The 18,691-nt window shown below is 49.0% G+C and overlaps 1 protein-coding gene across 4 annotated transcripts in view; it reads left to right on the top strand.

Moving 5' to 3' along the window:
* PLA2G4D (phospholipase A2 group IVD) overlaps positions 1-12,422 on the top strand; it is a 52,509-nt gene extending 40,087 nt beyond the window's left edge. For all 4 annotated transcript variants that reach the window (XM_082388749.1, XM_082388750.1, XM_082388748.1 and 1 more), the window contains 8 exons: positions 2,264-2,381; positions 2,769-2,906; positions 3,122-3,229; positions 3,377-3,568; positions 3,845-4,011; positions 4,651-4,837; positions 5,953-6,420; positions 11,463-12,422. In XM_082388749.1, the coding sequence (XP_082244875.1) occupies positions 2,264-2,381; positions 2,769-2,906; positions 3,122-3,229; positions 3,377-3,568; positions 3,845-4,011; positions 4,651-4,837; positions 5,953-6,179 (1,137 nt within the window). In that variant the 3' untranslated portion in view covers positions 6,180-6,420; positions 11,463-12,422. The remainder of the gene's footprint in view (positions 1-2,263; positions 2,382-2,768; positions 2,907-3,121; positions 3,230-3,376; positions 3,569-3,844; positions 4,012-4,650; positions 4,838-5,952; positions 6,421-11,462) is intronic.
* The last annotated feature ends 6,269 nt before the right edge of the window (positions 12,423-18,691 follow it).

The following is an 18,691-nucleotide window of genomic DNA, read 5'->3' as shown; positions in this document are numbered from 1 at the left end:
GTTTAAAAAATTTTGTCACAATGTGAAAGCTTTGCAAAGCTTTGTTTCTTTTTTTTCTTAGTCATCATGCTTTATCTCTTAAAGCTCACATTTTTAAAATAATTCTTTATTGAGAAAAATTTAGTGTTGATTTCAAATTTGCCTTTAGATAAAAATAAGTATTTATTATCTCTATACTATACTGAGCTACAGTACCAAAAGTCATTTTAAGTCATCAGAAAATATAACTCCATATATAACAAATCACAATTTCATTAATACTAAGTATTATTAGAGAAATATCATACCCTGAAACTTAGAACAACTTACTTAGTCTATATACTTTTATATTACTTCAGTTTTTATAAAAACCCACTTATAAAATGCACCTATTGTAATCAATGCTTCTCAAATTATCTCTTTGAAACTTTGTTTTTACTCTCTTGCTGGCAAGCACTGAAAGGCTTAGAAGCTGCTCACCATTCTTCAAGGAGAAACGTAGTTTTTCTCTTACCTTTTCCTGAGTTAAAAAGGTCTTACATATTTTTCTTCAACTCTGGACAAAAGGTTTTATATACACTTTAGTGCCACCCTGTGCAAGACCCAGATCACACTGACACACCACCAACTGCACCCAGCTCCCACACTCCAGGTGGGACCCTTGAGTCATCAGAGTGGTGTTCTGCAGGGTTGGGGACCCTCATTTGGAAACTGGGGCGGGTAGAGATCCAGAGACTTGCCATGACTTACTGGTGAGCTATTAAAAGGAAAAGGAATACTGGGCGCTGTTTCAGTTGATAGAGAGGTGTGCTGACCCTTTTCCAAGGCTTTCCCAGGGAAGAAATTGCATCCGTAGTAACAGATTGTACACGTCAAAAGAGCAGGCAAACAGGATTCCTAAATAAGAGACTTTGAGAAGGGAAATCACAGGTATTCATCAAGCCCCCTCCCTCCTCAGCACACATACATACTCACACCCGCAAGACTAACTTGTAAATATAACAAATCCTCAGCGCCAGGCCACTTGAGCCGTATTTGGAGAATTTCCTGTGGATTCCCCATAACTCAAGTCATATTGGGTACCACTGAAGAACTGGAGGAAAAGATGACTGTGACCTGACTGCTCTCACTGTGTGACAGAGGGCTGCCAGGGGAAGGGAAGCACACCAGGTGTGCTGAGGCTTTGTCATGGGTGCGGGAGCCGGGCTCCTTGTTGGATGGGCTAGGCTAGAGTCCTGGGATGCACATCTGGCTGATCATCAGAATCACCTGGGGAGATTTTAAGAAGACAAATTCCTAAGTGGCTTCTGATGAGTCTCAGAAGAGACCCAGTAATCTGTATATTTAACTCTAAGTAAATCTGATGATAAAGGTTGATATGGCAGGGTGGGAACCTCCTAGGTCTAGCTGCTGAGTGGGGTGCCTTCCAGCTCAGAGAGCCTAAGAGAGAGGTGGTGCGTTCATGGTACACATACTGCTCCATGAGAAACAACCCAGGGCCTGTGGCAGCAGGATCCTTCCCCAGGGGGGGCTCCAGGCAGTCACCACCATTCACCTTGCTGAGGCTTGAGATGAACCCTATTTGCATTTCTGGCCTGGGATAGAAGGAGACCTTTCTGTTCCCCTAGAATTCAGTGAGGCTCTGTGGAGGCTTCCCCAAAAGGCAAGCCAGAGTCCTTGCCAGAGTTTGGAGTTCTTTTGGAGGGAAAATTAGAACCAAAAGGCAAGGATCAATAGTGGTGTACAGCTTTGTACTGTGCAAAGCAGGAAAGGAGGAGTTGAGAAGGAGGCGAGGATGTCAGGAGAGTGTTTGGGAGGGGCTGAAACTTGAACTGGTCCAGGTGAACCTAGAAGGGGCAGCCCATCCCCTGGCAAAGCTTACAATGTACACTGAAGGGGGATTTCTGAGTCCTTTCTGGAAAGCAGCGTGTGTGTGTGTGTGTGTGCACGCGTGCGTGTGCCTTTGTGTCTGTGCATCAGGGTCCATGTACCCCCCTCGCTTCAACCCATAAAGATGGGCCACTGGAACCACAGGATGCAGGGGTGGGTGTCACTGTTGACACTGAGGTCCTTGTGAACAGCGCCCTCTGCAGATACGCAGTGCACAGCCCTACATGGGGACCCTGCATGTGAAGCTGGTCAGAACATGGGGGCAGGAGCGGCAACAGGATCATGTACCCGCCCATGCCACCCAGACCCCGATGCTCCTCACCCCCAGCCTGTGCTCCCACCCTGCCTCCAGGGTGCTCCCAACCTTACTTTGGCCCTCATGCCCCCACCCCAGGTGATGGATCAGAAGCTGTCAGGACAGAGAGCTGCGCTGGAGTGGGGCCAGAACCCTCTGCCCCTCTACTTGAGCCTCAATGTCAAAGAGAACAATCTGCAGACCCTGGACTTCAAGGGTACAGTCCTCAGTCCTGTCCACTCCACCCTCCAACACACACACACACACACACACACACACACGTGCATGCACACCTCCTTTGCACCCTGAAGGCCCCCAGAGAATTCTCACAGGAAACTCCTGCACAGATGGCCAGCCTTCTGGAAGGATGGTGGTTCTGATGGGCTGATGAGGCAGCCAGCAGAGCTCGCCGTCCTGGGGCAGGGCTGTGGTGGTGAGGATGTAGACAAGGGGCTGGGTGGGGGAGAGGTCAGCTCAACAGTCAGCCGGGCGGGGAGGAGGCTGAGGCCTGCTGGGGGGCCGTGTCTTTGGCCCTTGTCAGAGCTGGGGTCCCCCCCCCAGCCCACTGTCCTCTCATTCCTGCCTTTCCCTCCTGGCCCCTCAGAGTGGGTCGAGTTCTCCCCCTATGAGGTCGGGTTCCTGAAGTATGGAGCCTTTGTCCCTTCTGAGCTCTTCGGCTCGGAGTTCTTCATGGGGCGGCTGATGAGGAGGATCCCTGAGTCCCGAATCTGCTTTCTACAAGGTGAGCGGTCGTCACTCTGAACGCCGGGTACCCAGGTCTGGGCAGAGCACCCGGGGAGGGCAGCTATTGAGCTGGGGGGAAGGGCCATTGCAGAGGCAGCCGCTCCCCCTCCTGTTCTCCATCTGAACTCAAGGGTGGGGACCACTGGCTTCCAAGTGATGGGGGGCAGGGCACTGAGGCCTGAGGCTGACCTCTCTCGGGAGTTTGACCTTCAGGTATCTGGAGCAACATTTTCTCCCTGAACTTGCTGGACGCCTGGTATGACCTCACCAGCTCCAGTGACGCCTGGAAGCAGCACATCAAGGACACAGTCAGGAACCTGGGTAGGAAAGGGAGGCGCTGAGGGGAGCCTGCGGTGAAGCCGCTTCCCCTTCAGATGCTACAGGGTAGGTGGGGGGAACTGTCAGGGGAGGGAGGGCCAGGCATTTCCAGACCCCTCAGTGGACCAATGTCTGCTTCTCTGGGCTCAGAGGAACCGCCTCCCTCCTCGGGGACCTCCTCAGGGCCGGAGGCCTTGTGGCTCCAGCCTGGAACAGCGCTGGCCCAGACGCTGAAGGGCTTCCTGACGAACAGACCACTCTACCAGCGCAGCTCCAACTTCCTCCAGGGCCTCCAGCTGCACCAGGACTACTGTGCCCAGAAAGACTTCTCCACCTGGGCAGGTAAGGGCCACTGCCATGTGTCCCCAGGTAACAAGGTTGGGCTCCTGGGTGGAGATGGACCATGGCTGGGGCTGGCAGAGGCCTGGGGGGGGGGTCCCAGCATCCGCTTCTGGGGTGTGGCTTGGAGGAGGTCTTGGGAAGGGCTGGGGTGGCACGTGCATTCAGGGAGTGACACCAGGGGTTAGAAGGGGACGTGGAGGAGAATGCAGTATAAGGGGTGGGTGGACGATCTGTGTTGGAGTGGCTGCCCCTGACTATTGCTACCTCTCCCGTCAGACCGCCAGGTGGACTCCTCCGCCGGCCAGCTGACCCCGCAGGAGCCCCAGCTCTGCTTGGTGGATGCCGGCTACTTCCTCAACACCAGCTGTCCCTCCATGTTCCGGCCAGGCCGCAGGCTGGACCTCATACTATCCTTCGACTACTCTCTATCCTCGCCCTTTGAGGTGCCGCTGGTCACCCCATGGGAACCCCAGACCCTTCGCCCGCCCAGGCCACGCTCCAGGGCCGAGCAGCAGGGCCACTGGCCCAGACCTTCTGGGTCCCCAGGGGGAGGGAGAGATGACAGGCTGTGACTCAAAGGCTCCTGCCAGGTTGGGAAGGGCTGTGGAGGTGCTGGGGCCCTGGGCTCCCAAGAACGGTAGACAGGGAGGAAGCTCGCCATGCCCACCCCAAGAGGAACCGCTGGACAGAGCTAGGAGGAGAGCCTGGCCTGTCCACATCCATCCTCCCAGGGGCCTCCCTGGGGACTCTGGGGAGGGGGGTGGGTAGGGCTGTGAGACAGAAGTGGGTCCCCTACTGAGGCCCTCGAGGCTCTGAGATTGAATATCCCAGAAACAGCAATCCCAAATGGGGTGCTGGATCTGTACCCCACCTAAAGATTTTAGCCAAACAATACTGCAGACCACCGGGATCCTTTGCTTCCCTCCAAGGCACTGTGTAGCTTGACTGGGCCACGAGCAGGACAGAATCAGGTTGTCTTGAGCAGTCAGTTTGGGCTGGAGCTGTCGTAGCATCTTCTAGAGTGCTGACCTGGGATGACTGGGAAGTACCCATTGCTCTCTGAGCCCCCTCTGCCCCGCCAGGTGCTGCAGCAGATGGAGCTAGACTGCTGGGCCCGGGGGCTGCCGTTCCCCCGCGTGGAGCCCAGCCCTCAGGACCGACTCCAGCCACGGGAGTGCCACCTCTTCTCAGACCCCACCTGCCCTGATGCCCCTGTCCTGCTTCACTTCCCGCTGGTCAACGCCTCCTTCAAGGACCACTCAGCCCCAGGTGAGGCAGCCCCCCTTCCTAACAGCCTGGAAGCCTGGCCCCTCAGAGGCACCGCTCTGGGCCCTCCCAGTGCCCCTGCAGCCAGCAGAGGAGGAGAGTCTTAAGGCTAGTCCCACCCAGTCTGGGACATGGCAATACCCTGGCCTGTTGTGGATGCCCAGATCCCTGCAGGGGCCCTCCGTCTGCAAAGCCACTGGGCTGGTGTCCTCTTTGTCATGACCCCAGGCTCCTTTGGCCTCCCCCTCCCAATGCCCGTCGCTACCACTGGGCTCTGCCCCCCCCCCCCGCTCTATGGCAGGGGGCGTGTATGGGAATCTCTGCACTGTCACCGTCCACCGCTACTACGCACTACGTTGTTGGAGGACTTCCTAAAGGCCCCCCAGGCTGGACAGCCAGAAAAGAGAGGCCCCGGTGCCCTCTCTCTCAGATTCCCCTAAACCTGTCTGGGGTCACAATTGGCCTCTCTGTCATTCTACCGCAGACCATTCTGGGGTCCTTTGTCAGGGAGCTGGGCCTCTACTCCAGGGCCCCCGAAATCTGAACTCTCATCACATTCCTTCTAATCCTCGCCTCCCACCAACTGGTCAGACTTTTATCCCCTTTTGATGGGAAAACCTAATTCTGCCTTTGTGCAATCTTCTGGCTTTCTAGTTCCTGCCATAGTTCCAAACCGTCCAGCTTTACTCTTAACATGCTCAGCCCACATCTTGGAATTCTCTTTCTCTCTCAACAAAGACTGTTTCTTGCAAAGCAAAAGCTCTTTGGTTTTCAGACGCTTGCTTCCATCATGAGTTTTAAGAATCCATTCACTAACCTAAAGGACTTTGCTTTTCTGCTGCTTCCGCCTTACCCCTGGGGGTGAGGTGGATACCAGGGGGGGGCCTGAACAGTGGAAGATGTGTAATGCTCTGAGAAAACGTGGGGAGCAGCGCACGCTTCACATCTCAAAACAGCATCCTGCTGTCCACAGTTATAACTCTGGGTGAAGGACATGGGGCTGGGAGGAACCCCTTCAGTGGGGAGCAGCTCACCCCTGTGTCCGGCCACCAGGAGCCGTTCTGCCAGCTGTGGAGGCCTCTGGGCCCTGCGCCTAACCCCCTTCCACCCCTGGACAGGTGTCCAGCGCAGCCCCACAGAGCTCCCGGCCGGCCAGGTGGATCTCACCGGGGTCACCTCCCCCTATTCCATGTTCAACATGACCTACAAGGAGGAAGACTTTGACCGCCTGCTGCAGCTCAGTGACTACAACGTACGGAACAGCCAGGGCACCATCCTGCAGGCTTTGAGGACCTCTCTGAGGCACCAGGCCCCGGGGGCCAGGCCTCCAGGGCCGCAGACTTGAGTCTTCTCGGGGTCCCCAAGATTTGAGGGCCACACTCTGATCCTGGGGGCTGGGGGCTTAACCCACCTGCAGTGGGCACAGCCACGGCGCTCACGGGGCTGGAGTTCCCGGGCTCTCCCAGGCCTGGGCCGCCTCTGCGGCTGGTCTCACCGCCCAGAGGGGCCGTGGCCCACCCCGAGTTCTCCCTCACCTTCATAGCTGGTTTGGGAGGAGCTGACAGCAAACTCCTTACCAGGCCAGCGTATAGAACAGCTGGTTCGACCAAACATTTACCCGTAGTTCTTTTCACGCCTGAACAGAATGGATTTGAGGTGCACACTGGAGGTGCCAGACCAGGAGTGGGGACAGGCAGGGCAGGGGAGGGCCTGGGAGGTGGCTCCAGGTATCAGGAATCACAGTACGTCCTGACAGGCACCCCTTAATGCCTCTGCTCCTCCTCCTCCTTTTATACTATTTTTACGCAACTTTAGTGAGATATAATCCACATGCCATATAATTCATCCATCTAAAGTATGCAATTCAATGGCCTTTACTATATATTCAGAGTTGTGAAACCATCACCACAGTCAATTTGAGAACATTTTCATTAACCCAAAAAGGAACCCCTCATCCCTTAACTGTCAACCTCAAACCACGCCCACCCCAGCCCTAGGCAACCACTAATCTACTTTCTGTTTCTTTAGATTTGCTTATTTTGGACATTTCTTATCAATGGAATCATAGAATATGTGGCCTTTTGTGTCTGGTTTCTTTCACTTAGCATAATATTTTCAGGATTCATCCATGATGTAGCAGGTATCAGTACTTCATCCCTTTTATGGCTGCGTAATACTCCATTGTATAGATATACCACACTTTATTCATGGGTTGATGGACATTTGGATTGTTTCTGCTATTTTTGGATATTATGAATAATGCTGCTATGAACATTCATATACAATTTTTTTGTGTGGACAGTGTTTTTAATTCTCTTGCATGTACACCTAGGAGTGAAATTGCTGGGTCATATGGTAATTCTTCACTTAATCTTTTGAGGAACTGCCAGACTGTTTTCCAAAGTATCTGCACCATTTTACATTCCTGTCAGCATTGTATGAGGGTTCCACTTTCTCCACATCTTTGCCACCTCTTGTTATTGTCTGTCTTTTTTATTATAACTATCCTAGTGTGTGTGAAGTGGTATCTTGTATGCGTTTCCATAATGTTGATGTTAAGGATCTTTTCACATATTTATTGGCCTTTTGTATATCTTCTTTTTTTTTATGTAAATGTATGTATGTATTTATTTATTTTTTAAATTTATTTATTTATTTATTTTTGGCTGTGTTGGGTCTTCGTTTCTGTGCGAGGGCCTTCTCCAGTTGCGGCAAGCGGGGACCACTCTTCATCGCGGTGTGCGGGCCTCTCACTATCGCGGCCTCTCTTGTTGCGGAGCACAGGCTCCAGACGCACAGGCTCAGTAGTTGTGGCTCACAGGCCTAGTTGCTCCGTGGCATGTGGGATCTTCCCAGACCAGGGCTCGAACCTGTGTCGCCTGCATTAGCAGGCAGATTCTCAACCGCTGTGCCACCAGGGAAGCCCTATTTATTTTTGGCTGCGTTGGTTATTCATTGCTGTGTGCGGGCTTTTCTCTAGTTGAAGCGAGCGGAGGCTACTCTTCGTTGCAGTGTGCAGGCTTCTCATTGCAGTGGCTTCTCTTCTTGCGGAGCACGAGCTCTAGGCATGTGGGCTTCAGTAGTTGTGGCACATGGGCTCAGTAGTTGTGGCTCGTGGGCTCTAGAGCGCAGGGTCAGTAGTTGTGGTGCACAGGCTTAGTTGCTCCACGGCATGTGGGATCTTCCCAGACCAGGGTTTGAACCCGTGTCCCCTGCATTGGCAGGTGGATTCTTAACCACTGTGCCACCAGGGAAGTCCCTGTATATCTTCTTTAGAGAAATATCTATTCGGATCTTTTGCCCATTTTAATTGGATTATTTGTCTTTTTGTTGAATTGAAAAAGTTCTTTATATGTTCTCTGATTTGATGTATGATTTGCAAAGTTTTTCTCCCAGTCTGTGGGTTGTCTTTTCACTTTCTTGATGATATTCTCTGAAGCACGGAAGTTTCTGATTTTGATGGTTCCCAGTTTATTTAAATTTTCTTTTGCTGCTTGTGCTTTTGGTGTCGTATTTAAGAAGTCATTGCCTAATCCAAGATCATGAAGATTTACACCTATGCTTTCTTCTAATGGTTTTTATCATTTTAGCTCTTACATTTAGGTCTTCCATCATTTTGAGTTAACATTTGTATATGTGTGAAGTAGGGGTTCAACTTCATTCTTTTGCAAGTGAATATCCAGTTCTTCCAGCCATTTGTTGAAAAGGCTGTTCTTTTCCCATTGAATTGTCTTGACACCTTCGTTGAAAATCAATTAGCTGTAAATGTGAGCGTTTATTTCTGGACTCTGATTCTATTTCATTGATCTATTTTTTTTTGAAGGTTTTTTTTTTATTCTTTTAATTAATTTATTTATTATTTATGTCTGTGTTGGGTCTTCATTTCTGTGTGAGGGCTTTCTCTAGTTGTGGCAAGTGGGGGCCACTCTTCATCGCGGTGCGCGGGTCTCTCACTATTGCGGCCTCTCTTGTTGCGGAGCACAGGCTCCAGACGCACAGGCTCAGTAATTGTGGCTCACGGGCCCAGTTGCTCCGCAGCATGTGGGATCTTCCCAGACCAGGGCTCGAACCCGTGTCCCCCTGCATTGGCAGGCAGATTCTCAACCACTGTGCCACCAGGGAAGCCCCATTGATCTATTTGTCTATCCTTATGCTCATATCACAGTGTCTTGATTATGGTAGCTTTGTAGTAAGTTTTGAAATCAGGAAGTGTGAGTCCTCCAACTTTGTTCTTCCTTTTCAAGATTGTATTGGCTGTTCAGGGTCCCTTGAATTTCCATATGAATATTAGGATTAGCTTGTCAATTTGTGCAAAGGAGATAGCTGGGGGTTTTGATGGAGATTGAATTGAATCTGTAGATGAATTTGGGGGGCACTGCATCTTAATTTTAAGTTTTCCAATTCATGAACATGTGCTGTCTTTACATTTATTTAGGTCTTCTTTAATTTCTTTCTACAATGTTTTGTAGTTTTCAGTGAGCAAGTCTTACACTTGTTTTGTTAAGTTTATTCCTAAGTATTTTTTCTCTTTAATGCTATTATCAATTGAGTTCTTTTCTTAATTTTCTTTTTGAATTGCTCATTTCTATTATAAAGAAATAAAATTGATGCTTTTGTATATTAATCTTGCATCCTGTAATCTTGCTGAACTTGCTTAATAGCTCTAATAGTTTTCTTTTTTTTTTTGACTCCTTAAGATTCTCTACATATAAGATCATGTCACCTGCAAATAGAGATGGTTTTACTTCTTTATTTCTGCTCCAAATGCCATTTATTTCTTTTTCTTTTCCTGACTAGAACAATATAGTGTTGAATAGAAGTGGCAAGAGCAGACATACTTGTCTTGTACATAATATTGGAAGGAAAGCATTTTTTCTTAGATGCCCTTTAGCAGGTTGAGGTAGTTCCCTTCTATTCCTAGCTCCTTTAGTGTTTTTTATCATGCAAGGTGTTGAATTTTGTCAAATGCTTTTTCTGTGTTTATTGAGACAATTATATTTTTTCACCTTTATTCTTTTTTTTTTTAATATATTTATTTATTTATTTATTTATTTTTGGCTGCGTTGGGTCTTAGTTTCTGTGCGAGGGCTTTCTCTAGTTGCGGCAAGCGGGGGCCACTCTTCATCGCGGTGCGCAGGCCTCTCACTGTCACGGCCTCTCTTGTTGCGGAGCACAGGCTCCAGACGCGCAGGCTCAGTAGTTGTGGCTCACGGGCCCAGTTGCTCCGCGGCATGTGGGATCTTCCCAGGCCAGGGCTCGAACCCGTGTCCCCTGCATTGGCAGGTGGATTCTCAACCACTGCACCACCAGGGAAGCCCCCCCCTTTATTCTTTAATGTGCTATGTGGCAATAATGGATTTTTTGGATGTCAAACCAACTTGGCACTACTGGGATAAATCCCACTTGGTCATGGTATATAATCCAGTTTATGTATTGCTACTATACTCATGATCTCCCACACTCAAAGGGGACACACACACACACAAACTCACATACAACTCTGGCTGCCCTGGCACCAGGTAGGTGTCACAGTGACAGACCGTGGCCCTCATCTGATGACCTCTCCTCAGGACATCCTTCCCTCTGTCTCTCATGTATTTGGCTTTATTTTGATTCTACAATTTCTCCATTTTATCACAAACTCTTAGTTTTCAGTGATGTTGATGACGGTATCTACTGGCTTGAGTAGGAAAAAACACTCCAGTTTCTCCTTTATTTCTCAAACAGAACACCTCTGACACTTCTGGTCGCCAAATGAGTGGGGCTTTCTTCCACACCAAGCGATTCTCTACAACACCAGCTGGGTGTCCTACAATTCACCTCAGTTCTGACACTATCTACCTGGAGTTAGCGTCAGATCACACGTTAAGGGATCAGCCCCATGAGACTGCGTCCGCTTCACATGTCAATTGCAAGTCCCAGGTTGTTATCTGTATTTCTGACTAGCCAGCTATACGTCAGGGTTCCCATGACCCCTTTCTTGGACTCGATAATTAGCTAGAATGGCTTACAGGATACAGGGAAACACGTTTACCAGTTTATTCGATACAGATGGAACAGCCTGAAGAAGGACATAGGGTGAGGTTTGGAAGGGTCCCAAGTGCAGGAGCTTCTGTCTCCCTAGAGTTGGGTGTGTGTGTGTGCAAGCCCCTACATTGCAGTAGAAAGAGAATGCTTTTACAGAGAAGAAAAGGAAGCTGGGAAGGCTCTAGTAAACAGAGTCCATGGCTTTTCATTGGCTGAGTCCTTGCCAGGAAAGGAGTCTTTCTTCTTCCTGTTGGTCTCTGCTATTGTTATAGTGCATGAGAACACCCCCTTCTGGCCTGCTGACTCTACCTGAGGTTTCTGTTTATTAATTTTTTACACTGTAAATCACCTCACACAAGCCCAAATCCTACAATAAACCCCTCCTACCTCCTACTTACTGAGACACTCCGTGGTTCCCCACAGTGTACGGTCTCCTTGGTTGCAACAAGTACCAATAAACTCAAATTCATTCCACTACAGTGATGTTCCTGGGTGTCTTTGGCTGGTGGGTATCAACAGGGGTTAAGCAACTTGCTAAGATCACTAAACTCAGGAGTGGCAAAGCCAGAGCTGGAACTGGAGGCTCTAAAATCAAGGCCAGGCTTCTAACAGCCACACCACTCTGTGTCTTTGGGCACTTACTCTGGAGCTTGTCCTATTGTACTGTGAAGAATTAACCTGACTTAAAGAGGGGTCTGGCCCCTGGAATGGCCTGCCCGATGGGAGAGTCTTTGTTTGCCTGGGGGCTTTGGCCACTGGACAGTCTGACAGTGTGATCTGTGATGAGGCCTCTGAAAGAGACTGTTATCAGTTCCAACCTCCAAAGGAACTGGGACTAAAGCTATTAGCCTGACCTCCCAGAGGGCTTGGAGACTAAAGGTCAGCCATGTGGGCAGTAGGTGATGGAGCCCCGGTAAACACTCCGGACACCAAAGGCTCAAGGCCCCCAGTTAGTAATACTCTGGGCGTACTGTCACTCACTGTGGCTGGGAAGAGGTGACTCCACGGAGAAGGGACAGCTGGAAGTTCCCGTTTAGCCTCTCCCAGACTCTGCCCTGTGGTCTCCTTCTTTGGCTGATTTCAATTTGTATCCTTTCACTATAAAAAAAACAAACTTAACACACTGTAATCCTAGGTGTAGAGCTTTCCTGAGTTCTGTGAGTCATCCTAGCAAATGATCAAACCTGAGGGTGGTCCTGGGGACACCCCCGAATTTGTAGCCAGCTGGTCTAAAGTGAGGGTGGTCCTGGGGACCCCTGAACCTGCAGCTGGTGTCTGAAGTGAGGACAGTCTTGTAGGGGTTGTCCCCTGAGACTGCACAGTTGGGTAAGCTCCTCTAAAAGTGGGTCAGAATTCCTGGCAGTCTGGAGGACTGTGCCCTCAACCTTGCAGTCTGGCTGACTCAGTGCCTGTGCTCTGGAGACTGAGAAGGGGGCATAAACAGAAAAAAAGACGTGTCCCATTTGGGGAACTTTCGATAAAAGCCGGAGAGAGGCAGAGCCAAGGAGTGCTATGCAGTGCACGGAGTGGGCTGGGCTGAAGCTCAAGGCCTTACCCGGTGCATGAGTGTGCATGTGAGTGTATTTGTCTGTTTCACCCCCCAACCACCAGCTACCTGCTGTTACCCCAGGCCTCTCGACTACCAGGACATCCCGTCAGCCCCACCCTTACCTGGCTGAGGACTGTGACTTGGACAGCTGTCAGGTCCCACCCACAGGCTCCGGGTGGATTGTGCAAGTCTCTTCCTGCAATCTGTGAGCTGTCCTGGACCAGGCCCAGAGATGACCGGGGTCGGGGCGGGGTGGGGGGGGGAGGTGTGGACCAGAAGGCCCTGCAGGGGGTCTCATCACTAGTCCTGGCACTGGGCTGGCACTCTGCTTTCTGCCCAGCACATGTGGTGGCAGTGGGAATGGTGAGCAAAGGGTGAATTGAGAAACATTTCTGTTTCCTGATCAAGTTGGATTTATTTCAACAATGCAAGAAGGGTTTTAGAAAACTTATAAATTTTATGTAATAACATATAGATCAAATGAGAATAGTAATATAAAAGTGTTGCTTGAGGGACTTTCCTGGTGGCGCAGTGGTTAAGAATCCACCTGCCAATGCAGGGGACACGGGTTTGAGCCCTGTTCCGGGAAGATCCCACATGCCACGGAGCAACTAAGCCCGCGTGCGCCACAACTACTGAGCCTGAGCCCTAGAGCCCGTGAGCCACAACTACTGAGCCCCTGTGCCACAAGTACCGAGCCCACGGGCCTAGAGCCCTTGCTTCACAACAAGAGAAGCCACTGCAATGAGAAGCCTGTACACTGCAACTAAGAGTAGCCCCCCCACCGCCCGCTCACCTCAACTAGAGAAAGCCCGCATGCAACAACAAAGACCCAACACAGCCAAATAAATAAATTTAAAAAAAAAAAGTATTGCTTGATAAAATTCATCACGAACTCAGGATTTATGAAAAGCCCTTAATAAATTAGGAATAGAAGGGCATTTACATAACTGGTACAGGGTATCTGTAATGATTAATTTTATGTCAGCTTGGCTGGGCCACAGTGCCCAGATATTTGGTCAAACAATATCCTGGATGTTTCCATGAAGGTGTTTTGCAAATGAGATTAACATTTACATCAGCTGGACTTTGAGTAAAGCAGATTACCCTACATAATGTGGATGGGCCTCATTCAATCTGCTGAAGGCCTTAATAGAACAAAGACTGACCTCCCCCGAGCAAGAGGGAATTCTGCCAGCAGATGGCCTTTGGCCTGAGGCGGCAGCTCTTTTCTGAGTCTCTGGCCTCCTAGCCTTCCCTGCAGATTTTGGACTCCCCAAATCGCTCTCTCTTTTCCGTTTCTCGGAAGAACACTGACTAATGCAGTGTCCATTAGAAGAAGAAAAAAAATCCCTTTCATCATGAATGGTGAAATCTTAGATTCATTTCCTTAAAGTTCAGGTAAGATCAAGATGTCTGCTATCTCCACCTCTTGACAACAGTTGCCTGCAGCTCATGTGGTTTCTGTGGGCGAGGAGCCCAGGCGTGATGTAGCCGTTCCTCAGCAGTCAAGGCATTGGCTGGGGCTGTGATCAGCTCAAGGCTCCCCTGGGGAAGGATCACCTCCAAACTGACACATGTGGCTGCTGGCAGGACTCAGGTCCCCATGGGCTGTTGGCCTGAGGCTGCCCCCAGTTCCCTGTCACCGGGCCTGTCCACAGGGCAGGTCACAGCATGGCAGCCGCCTTCATCAAAGTGAGCAAAGCAATAAGAAGCAGAGAGGGGGCCTGAGGGGCATAATAGAGGAAGGAAATGACTAAATTGTGTGACAGATTGGATTCAGGGGCGTAAGGAAGGTAAAGATCCACAGAAGACTCTGAAGGTTGCAGCCTGAAAGAAAGGTTGTGGTGAAAACGATGAGAAGATGCTTTAGAAAGACTTCTGGCCTTCGTGGCGGGCTTAGCTTGAGAAGTTGTCCTGCGGTGGGTGAGCTGCCTCTGAGACGTCACGTCATGTGGTCAGATGAATGTGCCGTGGAGGTGAGCTCAGAACTGCAGCCTGGCGTTTCTGATAGCTCCCATGGGGAATGCTTGGAAGACTGGAGAAGCAAAGGCTGACCTCGCAGCGCCACAGAGGTCAGGCCCAGCTCTGATTTTAAAAGACACGAGAGGAGCAAGGAGGAGGATGATGAGGCAGCCGGAGCCCACAGTCAGAGTTCAGGGCCAGACGAGATCGCAGGGACCTTCAGCTCATCACCCTCAGCCACGCAGAAAGAAACAGACACCGAGGATGCGACATACCTTGTCCAGCCACACGCAAGCCCAGGGCGAGTCAGACACTCACTGTTTTAGGCTACTTTGTGGTCATTACCCTTCTTTTAGGAGCAGTACCCATCTCCAGGTGAGGAACTCCCTTCTCCTTTACTCTCAGCCCACAAGCCTAGGGCTCTGACCCACCACCCCAGCTCCAGGGCTGGGCTTGTAGCTCAGCCTGGCCCATCAGAGCAGCACACTGTGCTCTCCCGGCCACAGGGACTGGCTCAGGGATGAGTAGGTGACCAGCCAGAGGGACACCAAGAGACTTTTTTTAGGGCTGCAGAGGTGATACAACTTTAAATCAGTCCCCCTCCTGACTGCTCAATCATACATTCATTCCAACACGTTCCTCCTGCACCCCTGCCTCACCACACACACACACACACACACACACACTCATTTTTTGGCTTCATCTCACTTCAGTTGGGATTTTTGTCACTCACAATCATGAATCCTAACTGATACACAGGGGAAGAGGGTTTAGTGGAAATGCGAGTGTTGAACTCGGAACTCTGAGGTGGAAGAAGAATCAAACCAGAGAACAGTACTTTGCCACTGGGTGATCAGTAAAGACTTTCAGGATCAGGTATATACCGGAGGGTAACTTGTACACACGCACACCAGGAGTCATATATGAGGCTGTTTGCGCCAGCACTGTCTGTATTACCAAAAAGCTAAATCTAAATGTCCATCAATAGGGGAATGGATAAATAAATTACAGAATAGTCAAACAGTGGAATACTCTACAGCAAGGAAAAATGATGAACTACAGTTTTTGCACATTATTGTGGATGAATCCTCAAATCACAAGGTCAAGTGAAAAAAGAAAGTATGGTTACATTTGGATTAGTACTCAAGTATCCAAAAGCCAACAATCTATTATTTATATGTAGTAAACATATAACAAAAGTTGAGAAAATGATAAACACAAAATTCAGATGAGTTGTAACCCTTACAGGGAGGCACACAGGAGCTTCAAAAGCATTGGAAATATTCTGTTTCTCAAGCGGGGGTGGTAGTGGTGGTGAGTACGTGGGTCTATGTGTTTTATTACTTTTTACATCATATATGAGTGTGTATGGTATGTATCCTTTTGTATTATGACACATTTCATAATCAAAATAAAGACTTAGTAACTGGGGGACTATCACAGTCTGTGGTTAAGAGATGGTATTTCCATACCTGATTTGGCAGCTCTGTGTACAACAAACCGAAGCCTGTATCCAGGCCACCTGCAGAAACCACATGCTGGGCCACCCCACATGCTGTCAAAGCTCACCTGATAATCCTCATTCCTAATGGTAGTTGCTGATTGCTGATTGGCTCATGTGTCACGAATCAGGAGGCCTAAAGAATGTCTCATCCTCTTAGAGAATCTAGAACAGCTGAGTCTGTGGCACAACTTGGGCCTGACCTGCCCACGGTTGAGAAGGGAAGTCAAGTTGCTTGGGGACTGAGGCAGTTCCTGTGACTTGGGAATTTCAGTGCACAGGGGGCATAGTCCCCAGCAAACCAAGAAAGGTTTGTCTTCCTCCCTAATACCTGGTCTGGAGCAGTTAGCAAGGACAGAGGAGAGGCGGACCTGATGCTGCGCAGGTGCAGGAAGACGGAGAAGACACCCACACGACTCTTGATCTGTAGATGTATTAACCCATCCACTAGTACGGCATGACCCAGTCAATGTCTCGAGCCTCTGCCAATCACAAAAACAACGCGTCCCCTTGCGGGAATGGACGGCGGAAAGCAGGAGTGCAAGTCCCTTCCTCTTGGACAGAGAGGGAGATGTGAGAAGAGGAGCTGGAAGCACTTGCCTCCCAGCAGATAAGCCCCGGGAGGGGTGCAAGCTCTTGTCCAGCCCCAGCCCTCCTCGGGGAGGGGTCTGGGGGAATGAACCTTGAGTGAGTACTGAACTTCCTTAAGTCTGTTTTCTCACCTCAAAAACGAGACAACAATAACCAGTTCATAGCCTTGCTGTAAGGAGTACACAGAATACTGTGTTGAAGTTGACATAATATCTGACACATAGTAGGTACTTGATAAATGGCAGTTGTTATTTTTAATTTTTATCAGTATTTTAGATTGTGAGGTGGAGATGGAGCACTTTTATTTCCATAAACATCACCGGTTACTTTATATAGTACTTTGAAAAGCCGGTAATTAACTTCTGCGATGAGCCGTGGTTGCAGTTCAGGCAGTCGCCACCAGGGGGCTGTGTTGACAAATGATTGTTGCCCAGACAAAAGGAGGTGAGGAAAGGTGGACCTCACGTGTGCAGAGCATCCTCATCCTTCTGTACACCTTTCCACAAAATATGCTTTTAAGCTCATGTAGCAACCTTAAATATTAATTAGTGACACAGACGTAGAGAACAAATGTATGGATACCAAGGGGGAAAGAGAGGGCGGCTGGGATAAATTGGGAGACTGGGATTGACATATATACACTATTGATACTGTGTATAAAATAGATAACTAATGATATCCTACTGTATAGCACAGGGAACTCTACTCAGTGTTCTGTGGTGACCTAAATGGGAAGGAAATCCAAAAAAGAGGAGATACATGTATACATATAGCTGATTCACTTTGCCCTACAGTAGAAACCAACACAACACTGTAAAGCAACTATACTCCAATAAAAACTAATTTAAAAATATTAATTAGTAACCAGCATTCACACGTATATCCAGAGAAGGATATAGTTCAGAGCAAAATTCAAAGACATAAACGCCTAGGTAAAGCCTCTAATATGTATAAATTCTGGCATATTCATGCAATGCAATGCTATGCAGCTGTGAAATGAACACTTTGTGTCTACATGCAATAATATGGATGGATTTCATAAACATAATATTGAGTGTAAGAAACTAGGCATAAAAGAATAATACTGAATGACTGCATTTATATAAAGTTCCCAAATTGATCAAATTAATTATGGTATTAGAAATCAGGATAGTGTTTTCCTTTGGGGGGGTCAGGAGAGTGGTGATTAGAAGGAAGCATAAGGTAGATTTCTAGGATACTGATAATGTTCTGCCCCTTGATCAAGGTGCTGGTTCTGTGAGTGTGTTCAATAGTGAAAATTCATCAAACTACACACTTATGATTCATGTACTTTTCTGTATGTATGTTAAGGTCCAATTGGGAGTTTATTTTAAAATGCTGTGGATACCAGCATCTGCAGGGTGGACTGTGCTAGTCTTCAGTTTGCTCCCAGCAAATACGAGTTCCCATCACTCTTCTCTGCCCACAACCCCGGCACAGTGGCCTCAGCTGAGAGGGTGTGACCAGGACTGACTTATCACATATGTCATCTCCTTGGCACTAGTTGGCCCAGGGGCAGACACTGACCTCAAGCAAGCCAATCAGAGCCCTTCCCTAGGATAAAGGTGCCTGGTGAGAAAACTTCTCCCTTGGTGGGCTTGGGAAGCTTGGGCTGCTAATGACTATATCCCCTGCCGGTGGAGGGGAACTCTCTACATTAGGAGAGACTGAGATCCAGGGCAAAGAGAAGCAGAGGAAGAGGAGAGGAGAGCAGGACGGAGAAAGAGTTCTGCTGCTCCGAATCCCAGGTTCTCTCCTTTCTCAACTTCCCAGGATCTTCATTTCTCAATTTTGTGAGTTAATCAGCATCTTTCCCAGCTAGATGAGGCAATACATTCCTGTTGATGCTTAAGCTTGCTCCTGACACCTACAACTGAAAGAGTTCTGACTAATCCGTTGAGCAACTGGACGGATGACAGGGCCACCTATTGAAGTAGGCAACAGGAAGTGGAGGAGAATCCTCTTCTGCAGAAAGTGTGATCGCTGTGAGTCCATCTCATCCAGGAAGGGGATGAGGACTCTTCTGGGTGTCAGGAAGTTTCACAAGTTGGCGTTGGTGTTTTATGTGATTTTTATCTACACCTGGGGCGATGATTAACCCCCAACGTAATAATGTGTAATCACTCCTCTAGCTGGGAGTTCAGACTGAGATTATACTCTTTTTAATTATCAATCTAATTGACTTCAAGCCTCCAACTAACCG

This window comes from Balaenoptera borealis (genome assembly GCF_965194805.1).
Source record: "Balaenoptera borealis genome assembly, chromosome: 3".
NCBI lineage: Eukaryota > Metazoa > Chordata > Mammalia > Artiodactyla > Balaenopteridae > Balaenoptera > Balaenoptera borealis.
This window is presented reverse-complemented; position numbering and strand designations above follow the sequence as displayed.